This window comes from Gorilla gorilla, chromosome 3, assembly GCF_029281585.2.
Source record: "Gorilla gorilla gorilla isolate KB3781 chromosome 3, NHGRI_mGorGor1-v2.1_pri, whole genome shotgun sequence".
NCBI lineage: Eukaryota > Metazoa > Chordata > Mammalia > Primates > Hominidae > Gorilla > Gorilla gorilla.
In genome coordinates, this window is record NC_073227.2 from 12,965,618 (window position 1) to 12,984,244 (window position 18,627).

At 48.9% G+C, this 18,627-nt stretch overlaps 2 protein-coding genes across 11 annotated transcripts in view; one reads left to right on the forward strand and one right to left on the reverse strand.

Annotated features, from left to right (window-relative positions):
• TRMT44 (tRNA methyltransferase 44 homolog) overlaps positions 1-10,294 on the reverse strand; it is a 79,792-nt gene extending 69,498 nt beyond the window's left edge. For 5 of the 8 annotated variants that reach the window (XM_063705168.1, XM_055384430.2, XM_055384431.2 and 2 more), the window contains exon 1: positions 3,368-4,028. In XM_063705168.1, the coding sequence (XP_063561238.1) occupies positions 3,368-3,986 (619 nt within the window). In that variant the 5' untranslated portion in view covers positions 3,987-4,028. Of the gene's footprint in view, positions 1-3,367; positions 4,036-9,976 lie in introns of those variants that run through there. The other 3 variants (XM_031010118.3, XM_019025519.4, XM_063705169.1) reach the window with 3 other exon arrangements.
• A 64-nt stretch (positions 10,295-10,358) lies between these two features.
• The window catches only part of ACOX3 (acyl-CoA oxidase 3, pristanoyl), a 71,284-nt gene continuing 63,015 nt past the window's right edge, over positions 10,359-18,627 (forward strand). Inside the window, exon 1 of one of the 3 annotated variants that reach the window (XM_019025516.4) lies at positions 10,359-10,517. The gene's annotated coding sequence lies outside the window, so the exon portion shown is untranslated. Of the gene's footprint in view, positions 10,586-18,627 lie in introns of all 3 variants that reach the window. The other 2 variants (XM_019025517.4, XM_019025518.4) reach the window with 2 other exon arrangements.

The window sequence follows — 18,627 nt, forward strand, 5'->3', positions numbered from 1 at the left end:
AATCACATCATGGAGAATGGGGCATCCATCCCCTCAAACATTTATCCTTTGTGTTACAAATAATCCAATTACACTCTTTTCGTTATTTAAAAATGTACAATCGTGGCCGGGAGCGGTGGCTCACGCCCGTAACCCCAGCACTTTGGGAGGCCAAGGCAGGCAGATCACATGAGGTTAGGAGTTGGAGACCAGTCTGGCCAACATGGTGAAACCCCATGTCTACGAAAAATACAAAAATTAGCTGGGCGTTGTGGCACATGCCTGTAATCCCAGCTGCTTGGGAGGCTAAGTTAGGAGAATCGCTCGAACCCAGGAGGCGGAGGTTGCAATGAGCTGAGATCACACCACTGCACTCTAGCCTGGGCCACAGAGCAAGACTACTCTCAAAAAAAAAAAAAAAAGTACAATTAAGTTATTATTCACTATAATCCCCCGTTAGAATATCATATACTAGGTGTTATTCATATTCTATTTTTTTTGTACACTTTAACCATCCCACCTCTCCCCCAACCCTCCACTCCCCTTCCCACCCTCTGGTAACCATCCTTCCACTCTCTATGTCCATGAGTTCCATTGTTTTGATTTTTAGACCCCATAAATAAGTGAGAAAATGTGATGTTTGAATGACAAACTTCTGAGAATCAAAACTGTCCCGACTGAAACCTCTGTTCTAGATGAGAAAACCAGGCGTTCAAAAGATTAAGTAATCTGTCTCAAATCCACATAGCCTCAAACTGAATTCTCTTCTTTAACTAAAAAAGCCAAGTTCTTAACCACTGTGTCATCCTGTCACCTGCTACTAACAGTTAAGATTTCTTAGTCACATTCCTTTTTTTTTTTTTTCAGACTGAGTCCCCCTCTGCTGCCCAGGCTGGAATGCAGTGGCACGATCTTGGTTCACTGCAACCTCCACCCACCGGGTTCACGTCATTCTTCTGCCTCAGTCTCCTGAGTAGCTGGGATTACAGGCACCTGCCACTACGCCTGGCTAAATTTTTTGTATTTTTAGTAGAGACGGGGTTTCACCGTGTTGGCCAGGCTGGTCTCAAACAGTCACATTACTCTTAAGACCTTCGTGATCTTACCCAGAATAGGGCCAAGAAATATACAAAAGTTGCAAGAGCATCTCCACTTCACACAAACAGCAGCTAGCATTTATTAGGCACTTACCATGTGCCAGGAACTATTCTAAGCACTTTACAATGTATTAATTCCATTTAACTCTTCCAGCAACTCTAAGATATGTTATTATCATCCTATTTTACAAATGAAGACACTGAGGCACAGAGAGGCTCTATAACCTGCCCACAGCCATACAGCTTATAATTGGCAAGACCAAAATTCAAAGCCAGGCTGTCTATATTCCATGGAGGATACAAGTCCTCTGGTGAGCCTTCCTGGCGGGAACTGAATATAGAAAGCAATCCTGAAAACGTAGTCCTTGTTGAGAGGGAAAACTGCCTCCCTGAGAGGAAGAAACGAAAAAATTCAGTCCTGCCCCTCTGTTCAGCGAAGTCTACACATGAAGTCCTCATGGGCACTGCCTCTCCGATCCTCTCAGTCCAGTGGATGGACAACGTAAAATGGTTAAGATTAGAACACAGTTGATAAGAGCTGGAAGAACTCCTAAACTAGACTGGACTGGCAGAGCGGCCCCCTGGAGGAGAGGACACCTAGAGTCTTACAAAGGCACAGAGGCAGGCAGTATTGGGAGCCATCAGAGGGGACTACGTACCTCCCAGCAATTGCTGCCTGAGGTAGGCAGAAGAGCCTCCCAAAAGTGTCCATGCTGTAATACCCAGGACTCGTGAATATACTGTATTATATGGCAAAAGGGACACTTGCAAACATGATTATGGTTACAGACCTCAAGAGGGAGAGTACTCTGGATTATTCAGGTGGGCCCGGCCTAACTCCATGGGCCACGAAGAGCAGAGAATTTTCTCTGGCTGGAGGCGGAGGAGAGAAGCAGCAGGAGAGGACGGCAGAGAGATTCCAAGTATGAGAGGGATTCAACCCCATTGCTGGCTCTGAGATGTAGGAAGCTGCATGAAAGAACCAGAAAGAAGCCTCCAGCAACTGACAGCCAGCAAGGGAACAAGGACCCCAGTCCTACATAAAAAATTGGATTCTACCAACAAACTGAATGAGCCTGAGAACAGATTCCTTCCCAGAACCTCCAAATAAGAGCCCAGCCGGCAGGCTGTTTGATTTTGGCCTCGTGAGAGAGACCCACAGCGGAGAAACCAGCAGAGCCAATGGGGATTCCTGACCTACAGAACTGAGACAACCAATTTTTTGTACTGACCAATGAATTTACAGTAATTTGTTACAGTGGCAATACGAAACACATGCTGCTGAATAAAGTTTCAGGTAAGAGTGGCTGAGGCTGAAGTGTCAAGGTCACGGGCAGTAAAAATAAATGCCAGAGATTTAACGAACGCTGAGGACTAGTCTAAGGTTCCCATCCATCCAGTCTCTATGCTCTTTCACAGTTATTTGTCTCAGCATAAATAGCTCTCTTTATGTTGGGGAAAAGGCTTATGGCATGCCTGTATAAACTGGCCATAAAAATATGAGACAATAAGTTGTGGAAAGCCACAAGAGGCCTCTGAGGAGGAAAGCCTTCTTATTGTCATGATGTTCCCATGCTCTGGGCGAGACCTACTGTCTTACCTATAAATACTGTGTTCAAGGAGAAAGACACTCCTTTGAATCACTGCAATGTGGTCAGACATGCAGGCTCCTAGTTAAGCACGCTCCCACTAGTTATTCTCCGACAAGTTAAAGATAACGCTGTTTGAGCACAAAGGAGATTCATTTAAACCGCCACTGCTATAGATGACATGTATGATGCACTGTCTCCCTTTCACCGTTTCGCACTGAACGTCCGCTTCTTAGATCTAAGTGATTGTACTCAATAGTGTGGAGACCAGAGCTCCGAGCCTTTTGCAGCCTCCATTTTGCAATTGGCCCCCTGGCCCCCAATCTTTATGCACTCTTAACCTGTCTTGTCTCATTCCTTCGTCACCACCGGACTTTGAGTACCCTACGGGTGGTGTTGAGGCTGGTCCCCAACACTTTTACACCTACAGCTTTACCTGCTAAATTCCTAGGTATTACGCAATATCCAGCTAGTCCTTCACTGTCTCTTTGAAGCCTTCCAGACACCACCCCAATCAATTATCCCATCTTCTGTACTAAGGACACACATTTCTATGCGCCCACTCAAAAAACTATCAAACACCTAACAACCACCCTAGGACATCGCAGAGGAACTAGTACCCTTAGGACTTTTTCATTGACCCGAGGTTCTATGAATGCTTTTTTATCTAATCGTATCCGTCCACTATCAAAACACTCTTACCTTGCACGACTATTTCCCTCCTGGGAGTTGTAAGGGGGCAATGTGGGCTAGTTTTCGGGATGACGGTTCTGAGAACCACGTCGAGCTCACGCTGCGCGTCTGGCTGCGATCCCGCCCCGGAGCAGGTGAGGAAGGCCAGCATCTCCGAATTGCCACGGGCGAGACTTCGGGAGAAATCCTCCCAGAGCGAATCCAGATCTGCGGCGGGGAAGTCGCCCTCCCTTCCTTCAGCATCGCCGGGGTGCCCGGAGTCCCTCAGGGGCACTGAGGCGGCTTCCCTCTGTGCCTCCTCTTGCTGGCACTGGCCCTGGGCTTCCTCAAGTTCACAACATGCCGTGCCCTGCTCGGGTCCTGATAGCGACCTGGGACCCGGGCCCCCTCCGGGGGAACCCTGGCCGGGTCCCGGACCCCGCTCCTTCTGCTCCGAGCCTGCGCTAGTCCCGGGGCCGCGGGCCTCGGCGCAGGGCAGGGCGGCGCTCCAGCGGGCCTCCAGGCGGGCGCCGCAAAGCCGTTTGTTTGCCACCTGCGGCCTCTCCAGCCACACTTCGACAGCAGCCCAGAAGCCCCGTGGGAGAAGCGCGCCTGGGTAGCTGATCCCAGTACGGCCCACCTCAGCCATGGCAGCCAGCAGGTGTACAGCCCTGGCAGCGGCGCGCCGAGATGACGCAGCCGGGTGGCGCGGCGCGTTGACGTCATGGAGGCGGGGTGCTGGGACCAGAAATGAGAATGGCACCGCTGGAGATCCTTTCCTGCTTTTGGTTTCCCTGGCAGGGGTTGAACTGTGGAGTGTGTGGGTGAGGAATTTGACCTGTGTTTGATTCCCTTTTGAGAGAATTCTGGACGTGGTATAGTTACAGAATCAAACATCAGCCAGCCAGCGGGTGTGGAACGCATTGTCCTCAGTACTGATTACCGATGAAAGTCAGGGAGCCTAAGTTTGTGAACGTAAAAGATGAGTCCTCTTATGAAAGCTAACTTTTCTCCACTTGGGTTCTGGTTTGCTTTTAGTGCTGGCATTACAGCCAGTGCCTTCCTAAGTCTGAGTGCAGCCATGGCTGTTTCATAAGAATGATGTAACGTTGTCCCATGAGGGATGAAAGTCATCTGTCACCTACTGTAGCAGGACAAGCCACAGACAAAACTCCTCAGACACCGGATTAAAGAAGGAAGAGGTTTGTTCGGCCGGGAGCATCGGCAGACTTGCGTCTTAAGAGCTGAGCTCCCCAAAAAAGAAATTCTTGGCCTGTTTAAAGGCTTACGACTTTAAGGGGTCCACGTGAAAGGGTCGTGATAAATCGAGCAAGCGTGGGAAACGTGACTGGGGGCTACATGAATCAGCTAACAGAACAGAAAGTTTTGCAATGCTTTTTTCATACAATGTCTGGAATTTACAGATAACACAAGTAGTTTAGGTCAGGGGTTGATATTATTATTATTATTATTATTTTAACTCCTAGGGCCAGGTGGTGGTGCCAAGGTGGTCTGGCTATTTATCTTACTTTTGTTTCTTTCTAACTTTTTGCTTTCTCTCTTTCCTCCTGTCTTATGAACTAGACAAGGTTTGGGGGAGGAGGGCAGCAGTAGTAGTAGTGGTCTTCTTCCTTACTACATGTCCCCAGGAGGAACAGAGAAGGTTGGATACTGCCAATTTAGCCCAACATCATCAGCAGCTGGTCTGCAGAATCTCTAGTAAAATCCAAAAACCTCCAATATTCTTAATTACTTTTGTACGTTAATCCCTCCATTGGGATTTTGCCATTCCCTAAAGGATCTCTGTCGGAGTAAGAAAGGTGAAAACTAACTCAAATCATGTGATTTATTAGGAGAAAAGCACAGACCAAATGTTGGTAGAATTAAGTAAAAGGCAAATGCGACATATCCTCCCAGACACACCGGCCCACCCTCGCCCATTCAGTGTTTGATCACATACAGTAATTGATTTTTATGCTATCTTAGTTTTCCAGGGCTTCCATAACAAATTACCATAAGTTTGGTGGCTTAAAACAACACACATTTATTCTCTCATAGTTCTAAAGGCTCTGAGAATCCATTCGTCTCTCCTAGTTTGTGGTGGTTGCCAGCAATCATTGGCATTCCTTGACCTGTGCCTCCAGCACTTCAATCTCTGCCTCCATGGTTACGTGGTGTTCTTGTTTCTCCAAATCTCTTTTCTTCTTCTAATAAGGGCAACATTCATATTGGATTAGGGCCAACCCTAATCCAGTATAATCTCATAGTGAATAACTGCTGAATGAAACAGTCACTGAGATTAGGGAGCCTGTCAGGAGAATGGTGCAGATGGCAGAACTATCTCAGACTGTTTCCCTTTGGGGAAGCAGGCCCCAGCCAGAGGCTGCTGAGTCCAGGGAACAGGGAGAAAGCTGGAGATATCCAGGCTTAGATCAAGGATCTGACCCACTGCCTGGGGCTGGAAATAGTGTCTACATAGCACTGTCCTGTAGGACTTTCTGTGATAATGGCAATGTTCTATGTCTGCACTGTCCAATACAGTAGTTACTTTTGGCTACTGACCCGCACTTGAGTGCAGCTGGCGCAACTAGGGAACTGATTTAAATTAGATTTATGGGAAATTGAATGTATTTAACTACTGCACATTTAAGTAGCCACATGAGGCTAGGGGCTACTGTTGAACAATGCAGCACTAGAGACACTCACCTGGGACCCTTAAAGCCCCTCCATTCTGAGTTGTCAGCATCTAAGTGCTGGAAGCTGCGTGGAACTCGAGAAGCAGCAGTGGAGGCTCCAACCGGAAGTCCCTGGCTGCTCTGAGCGCCCTGAGTGGCAGCCCTGTTGTGCTGATCAGAATGATGGCTCCAGCCACTTCACAGCAGCCCCCATTACCTTCCAGGGCCTCAGCCAGAAACCCATCTGATGCCAAGACCTTAACAGCATAGAAACCCGTTAAATTCAATATGTTGGGTTTATAATTTAAAAAAAAAATCAGGCCGGGCGCGGTGGCTCACGCCTGCAATCCCAGCACATTGGGAGGCCGAGGTGGGTGGATCACAAGGTCAGGAGATCGAGACTATCCTGGCTAACACGGTGAAAACCCGTCTCTACTAAAAATACAAAAAATTAGCCGGGCGTGGTGGTGGGCGCCTGTAGTCCCAGCTACTCGGGACGCTAAGGCAGGAGAATGGCTTGAACCCGGGAGGCAGAGCTTGCAGTGAGCCGAGATGGCACCACTGCACTCCAGTCGCAACAGAGCGAGACTCCATCTCGAAAAAAAAAATTCATTGGCTCAAGCCGGTAACATTTGCCATAGGGACAGCCATTTGTATGTGCATCTTGTACAAAACCACATTTATGTTCCACAACTCTTTCCCAACACCATTTTCAGCTGCCTACCACTTAATGTGATGTGACTAGGGGAAGTGAGGTGGCTGCTGGGTGGTGGTGACGACTGTGGCCGAGCTGTGATGGATCATTCTTGGTGCCGAATCATCAGAACCCATTCCCTTCCCAAGGACCTGGTGACTTCTTCCAGCCGCTCTTCTGGGAATGCAGAACCAGCCAGGGAGGTGGTGGTGGGAAAGACAGAAGGGATAAATGGAGACAAATGACTGGAGGGTGGGAGGCAACTTTGGCTTTAACAATGTGTGCACATAACAGCAATGGCCAACGACAGTCAATAGCACCAAGGTCTAAAACTGAGCAGGGAATGGGTGTGCCGAAGGGAGCAGAAGTGGGACAGAAGTCAAGAATAACAAGAGAGGGGGTGGGTGAGGCCCTATGACAGTGCTCCCGTGGGTCATTGTCCACTGAGTTACCGATGACACTCACCCCACCCCTACTGTTCACACTAGGGGTCCACGTGCAGCTCCTGGTGGTTTCACCCAGAAATAGCTGACAAACATGTATAAAGCCAAATTCCTTTATTTTTTTCCACAAATTTGCTCCCTTGATGCCAGTCCCAGTGGCATCTCCATCCACCCAGGTCCCAACAATACAACAGAGCGTAGCATGACCCCTTCCTCTCTTCCTACCTCCCCACCACCCTGACTCACAGAGAGGCCCGTGTTCCCTGTCAGATGCAGGTCAGCAGTGTCCTCAGGCCCAGGAGAGGAGCACGGTGGATGGAGAGTGCTACAGCATGAGCAGGCAAATGCCAGAAGGTGGCCCCAAGGTGAAGCCACGGTCAAAGCTGAGAACTACAGTCTTACCTGCAGATGCCAATCTGGGAAACTAAATGGAGAGAGTGAAGTCAGGGGGCCAAAACTTGCTACAGGCCAGCCCTGACAAGCCAGAGGGTAGAGGAAGACAAGTGTGAAAAGAGGAGGGCGAAAAGGGACAGGCAGAGAAGGGAGGGGAACCTGAGGACCTGGCCAAGGCTGGAAACCTGTGCTTTGTTTTCTCCATGTCATTTTGTGATGATGCCCTAACTTAAATAGAACCAACAATAAAAAGCCACTCAGCTCCCTCTCCACCCTCCAGCTCCACCAAGATGGCCTTATCTCAGGCCCTTGTCTCTTACCTGTACTGGCCACCAGATGCCCTGAGCTCTTCCCCTTTAGCCTGCCTTCCAGTGTCTACCTAGAAATGGCTTCCCTCTCCCTCTCACTCCTGCGATGGACCCAAATCATTTCCCAGTGGGAAGATATTTTTATTTTTATTTTTTGAGATGGAGTTTCACTCTTGTCACCCAGGCTGCAGTGCAATGGTGCTACCTTGGCTCACTGCAACCTCTACCTCCTGAGTTCAGGCGATTCTCTTGCCTCAGCCTCCCAAGTAGCTGGGATTACAGGCGCCCGCCACCATGCCCAGCTAATTTTTGTATTTTTAGTAGAGATGGGGTTTCACCATGTTGGCCAGGCTGGTCTCAAACTCCTGACCTCAAGTGATCTGCCCACCTCGGCCTCCCAAAGTGCTAGGATTATAGGTGTGAGCCACCACACCCAGCCGAAAGATGTTTTTCTAATGTCAGTAACACATGTGAACCCAATTGATTAGTAGTTGTAATTTTGGCAGAAATTGTGACCTAAAGGAGGTGTGAGTTCTGCAATAAATGGTTATTTTATTACTCTCAACGGTATCTCCAAAGATTTGAAAAACAGTGGCGTGTATTTTTTATTAGACCATGATTGCTTTGTCTTCAGGCAATCCTGGTTGCTCCTGGGGATTCAGGGACCTTTGCAACAACACAATAGACCCCTGGCTGGGAAGGCTAGTCTAGACTAAGGATCACTTCCAACTGCTTAGCAGGGTACCTGCCAGGCCCGAAATGATCGTTCAGTCCCTTCCTTCTGCTTTTGCAATCGGATGCTCCCACTGATACCCATAATTATATGTCTGTTTAAATAAGAGTAATAACTATGAAGAAAAATGTTGCCATGGAATCAAGGAGAAGGTATTTCAGAGTAGAACAGAAGTAGACAGAATTTCCAAACATGACCTGAGTATCCCCACCCAGATGTCCTACCAACATCTTAAACTTGACACACATTTAAAATTGTACTTATCTTTCTCCTCCCCATAACTGAGCTGCACTGCCCATCTTTTAGTTCCCTATAAATGCAAACCTTTGGATTTAGTTTTCCTTGTGCTTTTTTCACTTTTTTTTTTTTTTTAACGCAGAGTCTCACTATGTTGCCCAGGCTAGACTCAAACTCCTGGGCTCAAGTGATTCTCCAGCCTCAGCCTCACGAGTAGTTGGGACTGCAGATGAGAGAACCATGGCGCACAACGCCTGGCTCTTCCTTGTTCTTTACATGGCAAATCGCTAAGTCTAGTTGATTCTGTTGTAATGCCCAACCTTGTTTTTACTAACCCTGTTTTTAGACTCTCCCTTTTCCTTTAATCACCTAGCCTTGTTTCCACCTGAATTAACTCTCCCTTCGCTAAGAGAGCCAGACAGACTCCATCTTGGCTCTTTCGCTGGCAGCCCCTTCCTCAAGGACTTAACTTGTGCAAGCTGACTCCCAGCACATCCAAGAATGCAATTAACTGATAAGATACTGTGGCGAGCAATATCCGCAATTCCCAGGAATTCGTCTGATTGATAACGCCCAAAGCCCCGCGTCTATCACCTTGTAATAGTCTTAAAGCCCCTGCACCTGGAACTGTTTACTTTCCTGTAACCATTTATCCTTTTAACTTTTTTGCCTACTTTATTTCTGTAAAATTGTTTTAAGTAGACTCCCCTCCCCTTTCTAAACCAAAGTATAAAAGAAAATCTAGCCCCTTCCTTCTTCGGGGCCGAGAGAACTTTAAGCGTTAGCTGTCTCTTGGCCGCCGGCTAAATAAATGCACTCTTAATTCGTCTCAAAGTGTGGCGTTTTCTCTAACTCGCTCAGGTACAACACTGTCTCTGTAAATTTCATAAGAGGTGTGTGTGTCTTAGTTTGGATCTCCCCAAACAGACCTTGAGACGAGGCTTTGGGTGCAGGTAATTGAAAATGGAGCTGATCTCGGAGTGCACGAGTGAGGAAGTGGAAAGTGTGAGACAAAGAAAGACAAGTAAAGGGTGGGTGATTGAGCTGGTTGCTGCTCTGGTCAATGAGGGCCCACTTCCACTAGGGGCTCTCTGAGAAACTCTGCAGAACCACGGTTCTCAAACTTCAGCAAGCTCTTGGGCATGCCAGGTCTTACCATGTTGCCCAGGCTGGTCTCAAACTCCTGGCCTCAAGCGATCCTCCTGCCTCGGCCTCCGAAAGCGCTGGGATTACAGGCATGAGCCACCACGTAGAGCCTGCTGATTAATTTGAAAATGCCGGGCCCCAGACTGGGGGTCCTGATCCAGTAGCCTTGGAGTGGGCCCCAGGAAGGGCCGCGGTGTGAACTGCGTCTCAGAACTACGGCGCTCCAAGAGGGCAGCGACTCGCCAGAGTCGGTCAGCCAGGCCTTGCCTAAAGGCAGAGAAGCCAAGAGTGCCCGGGAGCGCCTGGCGAAGCTTCGGCTTCCAGCCCGCCCGGGTGGCAGCGGCGTCCGCGTTTCCAGGGCAACGAGGGTGGCGCGGTTCGATGACGTCAGGGCGCCCGCGGCTCCGCCCCGCCCATGGGACGGACGGAGGCCGAGAGGCGTGGGTGGGGAGCAGTGGGGCCAGGCCAGAGACAGCTGCGCTGTGCGGGCCCCTAGTCCTAGTACTCCCAGTCGGTCGCGGGCCGACAGGCATCACCTGAGCGCCTGCTGGGTGAGTTGGACGGTGCAGAGCAGCGAGGACCGCGGAGCCCGAAGGTGGAGGCTGCGTTAGCCCTAGGGGTGCGGACGCGGCGGGGCGGGAGCGGGGGCACTGAAAGTGCCAGGCCCGGGGTGTGGGGGCTGTGCGGATTCGCGGGCGGGGGGGCCAGGGTTACCCAGAGCAGGGGCCAGGAGGGCCGGTGGCCCACGTGCTGGGCGTTCGGAGGACTTTACACATTGAACTAGGCAGCTGTTCAGGAAAGGGAAGTGATCGACATCGCAGAGAAGACTGGAGGCAGCTGTTGCCAGAATAGTGATCTTGAAGCCCCACTTCCTTACCAGAAACTGCTCCAAGCGTCTCATGTGAATGACAGCAGCCTAGACGGTAGACCCTGGGCACTAGGCAGGCGTCACTGTATTTGGATGACAGTAGCCTCAGACAGTAGACCCTGGGCACTAGGCAGACATCACCATATTTGGAATGCAGCAGCCTAGACAGTAGACCCTGGGCACTAGCCAGGTGTCGCCGTATTTGGAATGCAGCAGCCCAGACAGTAGACCTTGTCTAGACGCTGGGCCCTAGCAAGGCATTGTTACTGGCCAGTCTTTGCTCCCAGGGTGGTGGCGGGCCGCTCCCAATGGCAGCAAGGCCTTGCTCTCTGACCTGGGGTTCTTGGCCTCATGGATTCCAAGGAATGGAACCTTGGGCCATGCGGTGAGTGTTATAGCTCTATTAGAAGCTGTGGGTCATGGAAGAGAACTGTGGAACCCAGCGACTAGTGTTTACCTCAATTAGGATGAACCCAGGCACTTAGCTGTGCAGGAACAATGGCGAGTCTCTAGCCTGGGAGCAGCAACCGATGCCTCACTGGATCAGAAGCGCAGTGGACACCCTGCTGGATCTGGAGGGGGAGTGGAAGTCAGCGGGGGGGTCTGCGACAGTGGCGATCAGCAGTGGTGGATGGCAAGCAAAAGCTCAGCTCAAACCGGAACAAACATGGACCAGAAGAGTGTGCAGTTGCAAGATTTAATATAGTGAAAACAGAGCTCCCATGCAATGGGAGGGGACCCAAAGAGGGTTGCCCGATTCGGCTTGAATGCCTGGGTTTATATCCTGATCATTGTCCCTCCCCCTGTGCTCTCAGGCGACAGATGATCTGATTATTTGTTTACCACCTGTTTTTAGCCTCATTGGTATTTTAGTGAGCTCTCTTTACTACCTGATTTGTCTGGTGTGAGCTGAGTTACAAGCCCCATGTTTAAAGGTGGGTGTGGTCACCTTCCCCAGCTAGGCTTAGGAATTCTTAGTCGGCCTAGGAAATCCAGCTAGTCCTGTTTCTTAGTCCCCCCTCTCAACAGGAAAACCCAAGTGCTGTTGGGGAGGTTGGCCGATGACCGCTCTAACTGCTTCCTGCTGAATTGGGGCGTAGTAGGGGTCATGCAGTTGAGATTTCCTCGGGAGTGGTGCCTTCGATGTCATCAACATCGGAGCATGGGTTTGCAGGCCAGTCCAGGGGTCCACGGTAGATCTAGTCATGGACTGCATCTGGGGCTCCATTTGAAGAACATTTGTAGTTTTACAGCTTTGATTCTGGAAGAGACAAACTTAACAAGGAGGTTAAAGACACAGGGATTGAAATGTATGGCTTGAAGTACAGGGGCATATGGGTGTGGATGGTGAAAGTGGGGTTTCCTTTAGAAAAACTCCTATACAATGGGGCGTCAATATTTCTGGGAAGCCGCATTCTCCATAGAAGCTCTTGGTAAGGGGAGCTACTGGTAGTGTAGCGGCATGGAGGGGGTGCGGTGATAGTGAAAGGGGGGTAAGACAACAGTAAAGAGAAAAATACGACAGGTGGGGCCATGGAGCTCTACGATTGCAGTTACTTTCCTCGCAGTTGTCGCTTGAAGAGCAGGTGCAGATCCTCTAGAGGTTCACAGGAATAGCTAGAGTTGTCTCCTGAATTTTTGGGTTCCTTTGGTGGTATCCAGGGTTTGATGTGTCTAAGACTCCACTGCAGACACTTTAACTGCACTCAGGGTAGATAAAATGACTGGGTAGGGTCCTTCCCAGTATGTATCTAGGGGTGGGGACTTAGAGGGAAGGGACTTGACTAATACCATGTTACCAGGGTGGAATTCCTTTCCCTCCTCTCGGGTACAGGTTCCCTGTAATGTTTTAAGAACTTGTTGATATTTGGCTAAGGAGGTGATGTCTGCAACTAAATTGGCCATCTCTCGGTCAAGCACAAGGTCATTGGTTAGGAAGGGCTGTCCATACAGCATTTCGTATGGGCTAAGTCCTGCTTTTTGGGGGGAGTTTTGTATTCTTAATAAGGCTATAGGCAACAGAGCAGGCCATGCGAGGTGAGTTTCCTGAGTTAGCTTTTTTAGATGTTGTTTGAGTGTTTCGTTCATTTTCTCGACCTTCCCTGAGGATTGTGGCCTCCAGGCGCAGTGTAAGTGATATTGTATGCCTAACTAACGTCTGCGATACTCCCTGGGTTACTGCAGCCTTGAAAGCGGGGCCATTGTCACTCTGTAAGTCTTGGGGAAGTCCGAATCTGGGAATTATTTCATGAATTAGTGCCTTTATTACCTCTTCGGCCTTTTCTGTCCTACAAGGAAAGGCCTCCTCCCAACCAGTGAAAGTATCTATCCAGACTAGTAGATACTGAAATCCCTGAGATTTGGGCATGTGGGTAAAATCTAGTTGCCAGTCTTCTCCTGGGTAATGGCCTGTTCTTTGTTCTCCTGAAGGAGCTTGGCGATAAGGCAGGGGATTATTTCTTTGCCACACTTCATAGGCCCTGACTATCTGCTTGATAGTTTTGAAAAGTCCTGATCCAGTTAATAATGATTTGGCCGTCTGATAGGTGCTATCAATGCCTAAGTGAAAGGTCTGATGAAGGGTTTTAAGTAATTTCAATTGGTTAGCTGCAGGCAAAAGTATTTTTCCTTCTTCGGTGGCTAGCCATCCTGAGGGGAGGAAACTATGTCCTCGTGAGGTTCCCCATTCTATTTCTTTTGAGTACTGGGGCTTGGTTTCCTACAGGGGATTACCCCATACTAGGGGTCCTTCTATAAGCATTTCTAATGGAGGGTCCCACCTTGCGGCTCTTTTGGCTTCAGTATCCGCTTCGCAGTTCCCTTCTATTTCCCTTTCCTTTCCTTTCTGATCACCCCGGCAGTGTAAGACTGCCACCTCTTTAGGTTTCTGTACAGCCAATAGTAATCTCCTAATGGCTTCCTGAGGTTTGATAGGTGTTCCCTCGGAAGTTAGGAATTCCCTTTCTCTCCATATTGCTGAGTGGGCATGGAGGACTAGGTAAGCATTCTTAGAGTCTGTGTATATATTTACCCTTTTTCCTTCTCCTAATTTTAGTGCCTGAGTGAGGGCTATTAGTTCTGCCAGCTGAGCGCTAGTTCCTGGAGTGAGGGGATTACTTTCGAGTATTCCATTATCACTGACCACTGCATACCCCGCTTTTCGAAGTCCTTTTTCTACAAAGGAACTTCCGTCAGTATACAAGTTGAGGTCGGGATCAGTCAAGGGAACCTCTAGAAGGTCCCCTTGAGCGGCGTAGGTTTGAGCAATCACCTGTTGACAGTTATGTTCTATCTGTTCTTCATTGTCTGGAAGAAATGTGGCTGGATTAAGAGTTGCACGAGTGCGCAGCCGCAGCACTGGCCCTTCAAGTAATAGAGCCTGATATTTAAGCAAACAGTTGTCTGACAGCCGTAAGTCTCCTTTAGCAGTGAGTATGCCGTCCACATCATGAGACGTCCACACAGTAAGATCTCTTCCCTGTATCATTTTAACTGCTTCAGATACTAAGACTGCTACTGCTGCCATTACCCGTAAACAATGAGGCCAACCCTTTGCCACTACATCAGTTTCCTTACTCAGGTATGCCACGGGTTGCAACCTGGTCCCTCGGACCTGTGTAAGGACTCCTAGAGCTATTCCTGTTTTTTCTGTGACATATAAAGAAAAGTCTTGCCCCTTTGGCAAGCTTAACACTAGGGCTTGTTTTAGGGCCTTCTTTAGGGCCTGAAAAGCCACTTCTGCTTCAGGTGTCCGTCTTACTAAATGGGTATTCGTTTTCTGAGTTTCCTTAATTAGTGTGTATAATGGCCTGGCTATTTCACTGTACCTGGGAATCCATATTCGGCAGAAGCCTGTTATGCCAAGGAACCCTCTTAATTGCTTTATGGTTTTGGGATGAGGATAAGCCAGTATAGGCTGGATGCATTCCTCACTGAGGGCCCTGGTGCGTTTGGATAATTTTAGCCCTAAGTATTTAACCTGCTGTGAGCAGAGCTGAGCCTTTGGTCTGGAAACCTTATAGCCACAGGTGGCGATGAAGTTTAAGAGTGCTTGGGTGGCTTGATGGCACAAGGTTTCTGAATGGGTGGCTGAAAGTAAGTCATCCGCATACTGAAGGACAAGAGTGCCCAAGTATGAGAACTGGCTCAAGTCTTGGGCTAATGCCTGGCCAAATAGATGGGGGCTGTCCATGAACCCTTGGGGTAAAACAGTGCAGGTGTGTTGAGACATTAGATTCAAAGGATCTTCAAAGGCAAGCAAGAATTGAGAGTCAGGATGTACAGGGATGCAGTAAAAGGCATCCTTAAGGTCCAGGACTGTAAACCACTCTGCTTCCTCTGGTATTTGGGAAAGCAGAGTGAGTATAAGGTTAGGTACAGCTGGGTATAGAGGAACAACAGCCTCATTGATAATCCTGAGATCTTGCACTAATCTCCACTATCCATTGCGTTTCTGTACTCCTAAAATTGGAGTATTGCAGGGGCTATTGCATGGTTTTACTAGGCCTTGGGCTTTTAGGTCCTTAACAATCTTTTGGAGTCCTTGTTGGGCCTCGGGTCTAAGAGGGTACTGCCTTTGTTGGGGAAAGGAGGCGGAATCCTTTAGTTTAACTTGAACGGGACGGGCATTCTTCGCTCATCCATATTGTCCTTCTGTTGCCCAGACTTCAGGATTAATTCCTTCCTCAAGTAGGGGACAGCAAACGGTGTTCCTTCTCCTATGTTCAGGTGTATAATGGCCCCTGCTTTTACTAGAATGTGTCTCCCTAACAAGGGTGTGGGGGTTTCAGGCATAATTAGAAAGGCATGTGAAAAGAGTGAAGTTCCCCAGTCACAACTTAGTGGCTGGGAGAAGTATCTAGTGACTGCCTATCCTAGGACCCCTCGGGTAGTGACAGATCTGGAGGACAGTTGTCCAGGACCAGAGAGTAAGACTGAGAAGGCCGCGCCAGTGTTCAGGAGACAGTTAACCTCCTGGCCCCCAATGGTCAAGCATACCTGGGGCATGGGCTGGCGCTTGCCCCGGGCACCCTCAGTCCTGCTGCTGGATCATCTGATTAGTGGCTTCTGACTGAAAGGACCTTCATCCTCTGTGGCAGTGGACCTTCCAGTGATTCCCTTGACATAAGGGGCATGGACGAGGGGGCAGCTTATTTCTATTCAGACAATCTTTTTTAAAGTGTCCTTGTAGACCACACTGGAAGCAAGCCCTATCAGGCATTCAATTTGCCCAGCGTTTCCCTTTTCCAGAGCCTCCAAAGTAAGATGCTCTCCTCCCCCAATTTCTACCCAGCTTACCTCCCCTGCTGCAATACAATCTCCAAGCCTTGGCTCCTTGGCCAGGGCCTTAGAACTGATGACCCAGTACTTTAACAACTGGAGCTATGCCTACAACAACACAATAGATCAGGATGAAAACGAATTGAGTAAATTAAAGGGAGGCGCATATTCCTATAGTGGCAAATGGGGGCAAGAAGTGAACGTCTGCTTGCCTGAGGGCCCATTTGTCCTGTTCTGCCTGCTCCTCCTGATCTCTATTGTAAAAAAAACCGAGGTTACCAAGTTCAATAGAGTTTCTAAGTTTTGCTCTGGGCCTAAGGTGGACTTTTGAAGTTTTTTTCTTAATGTCTGCATTACACTGTTTAACTGACAACAAAGTGGTATTGGAGTGTTATAGGGTCACAGAGAAGACCTTCAATTATCAATTATAGGTTTTAAATTTACCCTGGCTTTTAAAGGAATAGGGTACACTGTTTTTTTCTTAACTACTTATATATCTCTCTTTCTTTCTCTCTTTGACTTTCTGTCTCTCTCTTTCTCTTTGACTTTCTGCCTTTCTTCCCCCCCTCTCTTTCTCTCTCTCTCTTGTCTCTCTCTTTCCTTTGTCTCTCTGTTTATCTTTCCCTCTCTTTCTCTCTCTTGGTAGATGGATTTTGGGAACACAATGGAAGAACGTTCGCTCATTGCCCCCATTTGCCTCTATAGGAATATGCGCCTCCCTTTAATTTACTCAATTCGCTTTCATCCTGATCTATTGTGTTGTCGTAGACACAGTTCCAGTTGTTACAGTACTGGGTCATCAATTCTAAGGCCCTGGCCAAGGAGTCAAGGCTTAGAGTTTGTATGGCAGTGGGGGAGGTAAGCTGGGTAGAAATTGCGGGAGGAGAGCATCTTACACAATGGGAGAGCAATCCTCCTAGCCATTTACAAACTTGGGGCCCTGGCAAGGGTGGTAGGTCCCACATAACTTCCCATGTCGAGAGCTGTATACCTAAATTGGGAGGGACACCAGGGACAAGACTCCCTGGGTTCATGCCCTAGGTGCTTAAGGACACAGCGTAGAGCTTCCTTAGATCCCTTTGGAGATACAACTTGCTCTAATACTTGGGAGAGGAAGTGAGTCTGAAGCATTAGTACCTAGGAGGCAGGGATCAGAGGAAGTAGATTCAGAGGTAAGGAGAATTTTGGGGCTACACTTTCAAGAAAGTCGTGGTTAGGACCCAGGAGGTATGGGCCAGAAGGAGAGATAGGGGTGCACGCATGGGCAACTGTTGAGTAGAGACTTCTGGCTGCACCATGATCTCGACTGGCCAATGCCGGGAATTTGGGACAACAGCTTTCTGCCTCTAGTCAGCCCTCAGCTTCCCCAAGAAAACTGTAAAAGTGGAAGCTGGTTCCAGGCAGACCAATGCTCCCAACCCAAAAGGGTTGGGGGTTGTTAGAAAGCCTTTTCCCAGAAAGCCTCACACCTGAGTCTTAAGTCCAGTGGCCACGCTAATCATTTTTAACCAGCCAACGGGTGCTCAGTATTTTCCTCCAATTCTAAGGAAGGATAGGACAGAATAGCAAGTGAAAGTGGTTCAATGTTACTCACCGCTTTGGAGAATCCCCATACGAGCCCAGCAAATGTTACCGATGAGTCTTTGCTCCCAGAGCTCCCAAGATGGTGGTGGGCCACATCCAAAATGGCAGCAAGCCTCTTGCTCTCTGACCTGGGGTTCTTGGCCTCACGGATTCCAAGGAATGGAACCTTGGGCCATGCGGTGAGTGTTATAGCTCTATTAGAAGCTGTGGGTCACGGAAGAGAACTGTGGAACCCAGGGACTAGTGTTCAGCTTGATTAGGATGAACCCAGGCACTTAGCCACGCAGGAACAGTGGTGAGCCTCTAGCCCGATTGGGAGCAGCAATGGGTGCCTTGCTGGATCAGAAGCTCAGTGGACACCCTGCTGGATCCAGAGGGGTGGAAGTCAGCGGCGGGTCTGCGATGGCGATGATCAGCAGTGGTGGACAGCAAGCAATAGCTCAGCTCGAGCTGGAACAAACATGGACCAGAAGAGTGTGCAGTTGCAAGATTTAATAGAGTGAAAACAGAGCTCCCATTCAACAGGGGGGGACCCAAAGGGGGTTGCCTGATCTGGCTCGAATGCCTGGGTTTATATCCTGATCATTGTCCCTCCCCCTGTGCTCTCAGGGGATAGGTGATTTAATTATTTCTTTACCTCCTGTTTTTAGTCTAATTGGTATTTTAGTGAGCTCTCTTTACTACCTGATTGGTCTGGTGTGAGCTGAGTTACAAGCCCCATGTTTAAAGGTGGGTGTGGTCACCTTCCCCAGCTAGGCTCAGGAATTCTTAGTCGGCCTTGGAAATCCAGCTAGTCCTGTCTCTCAGCATCACTGTATTATCAACCCCAAGGTGCACAGACCTTAGGAAGGTCACCCAGCTAGGAAGCTGTAACATTGAGATTTGAACCCAGACAGTCTGGCTTCACAATCCTTATCTCTAACAGTTGT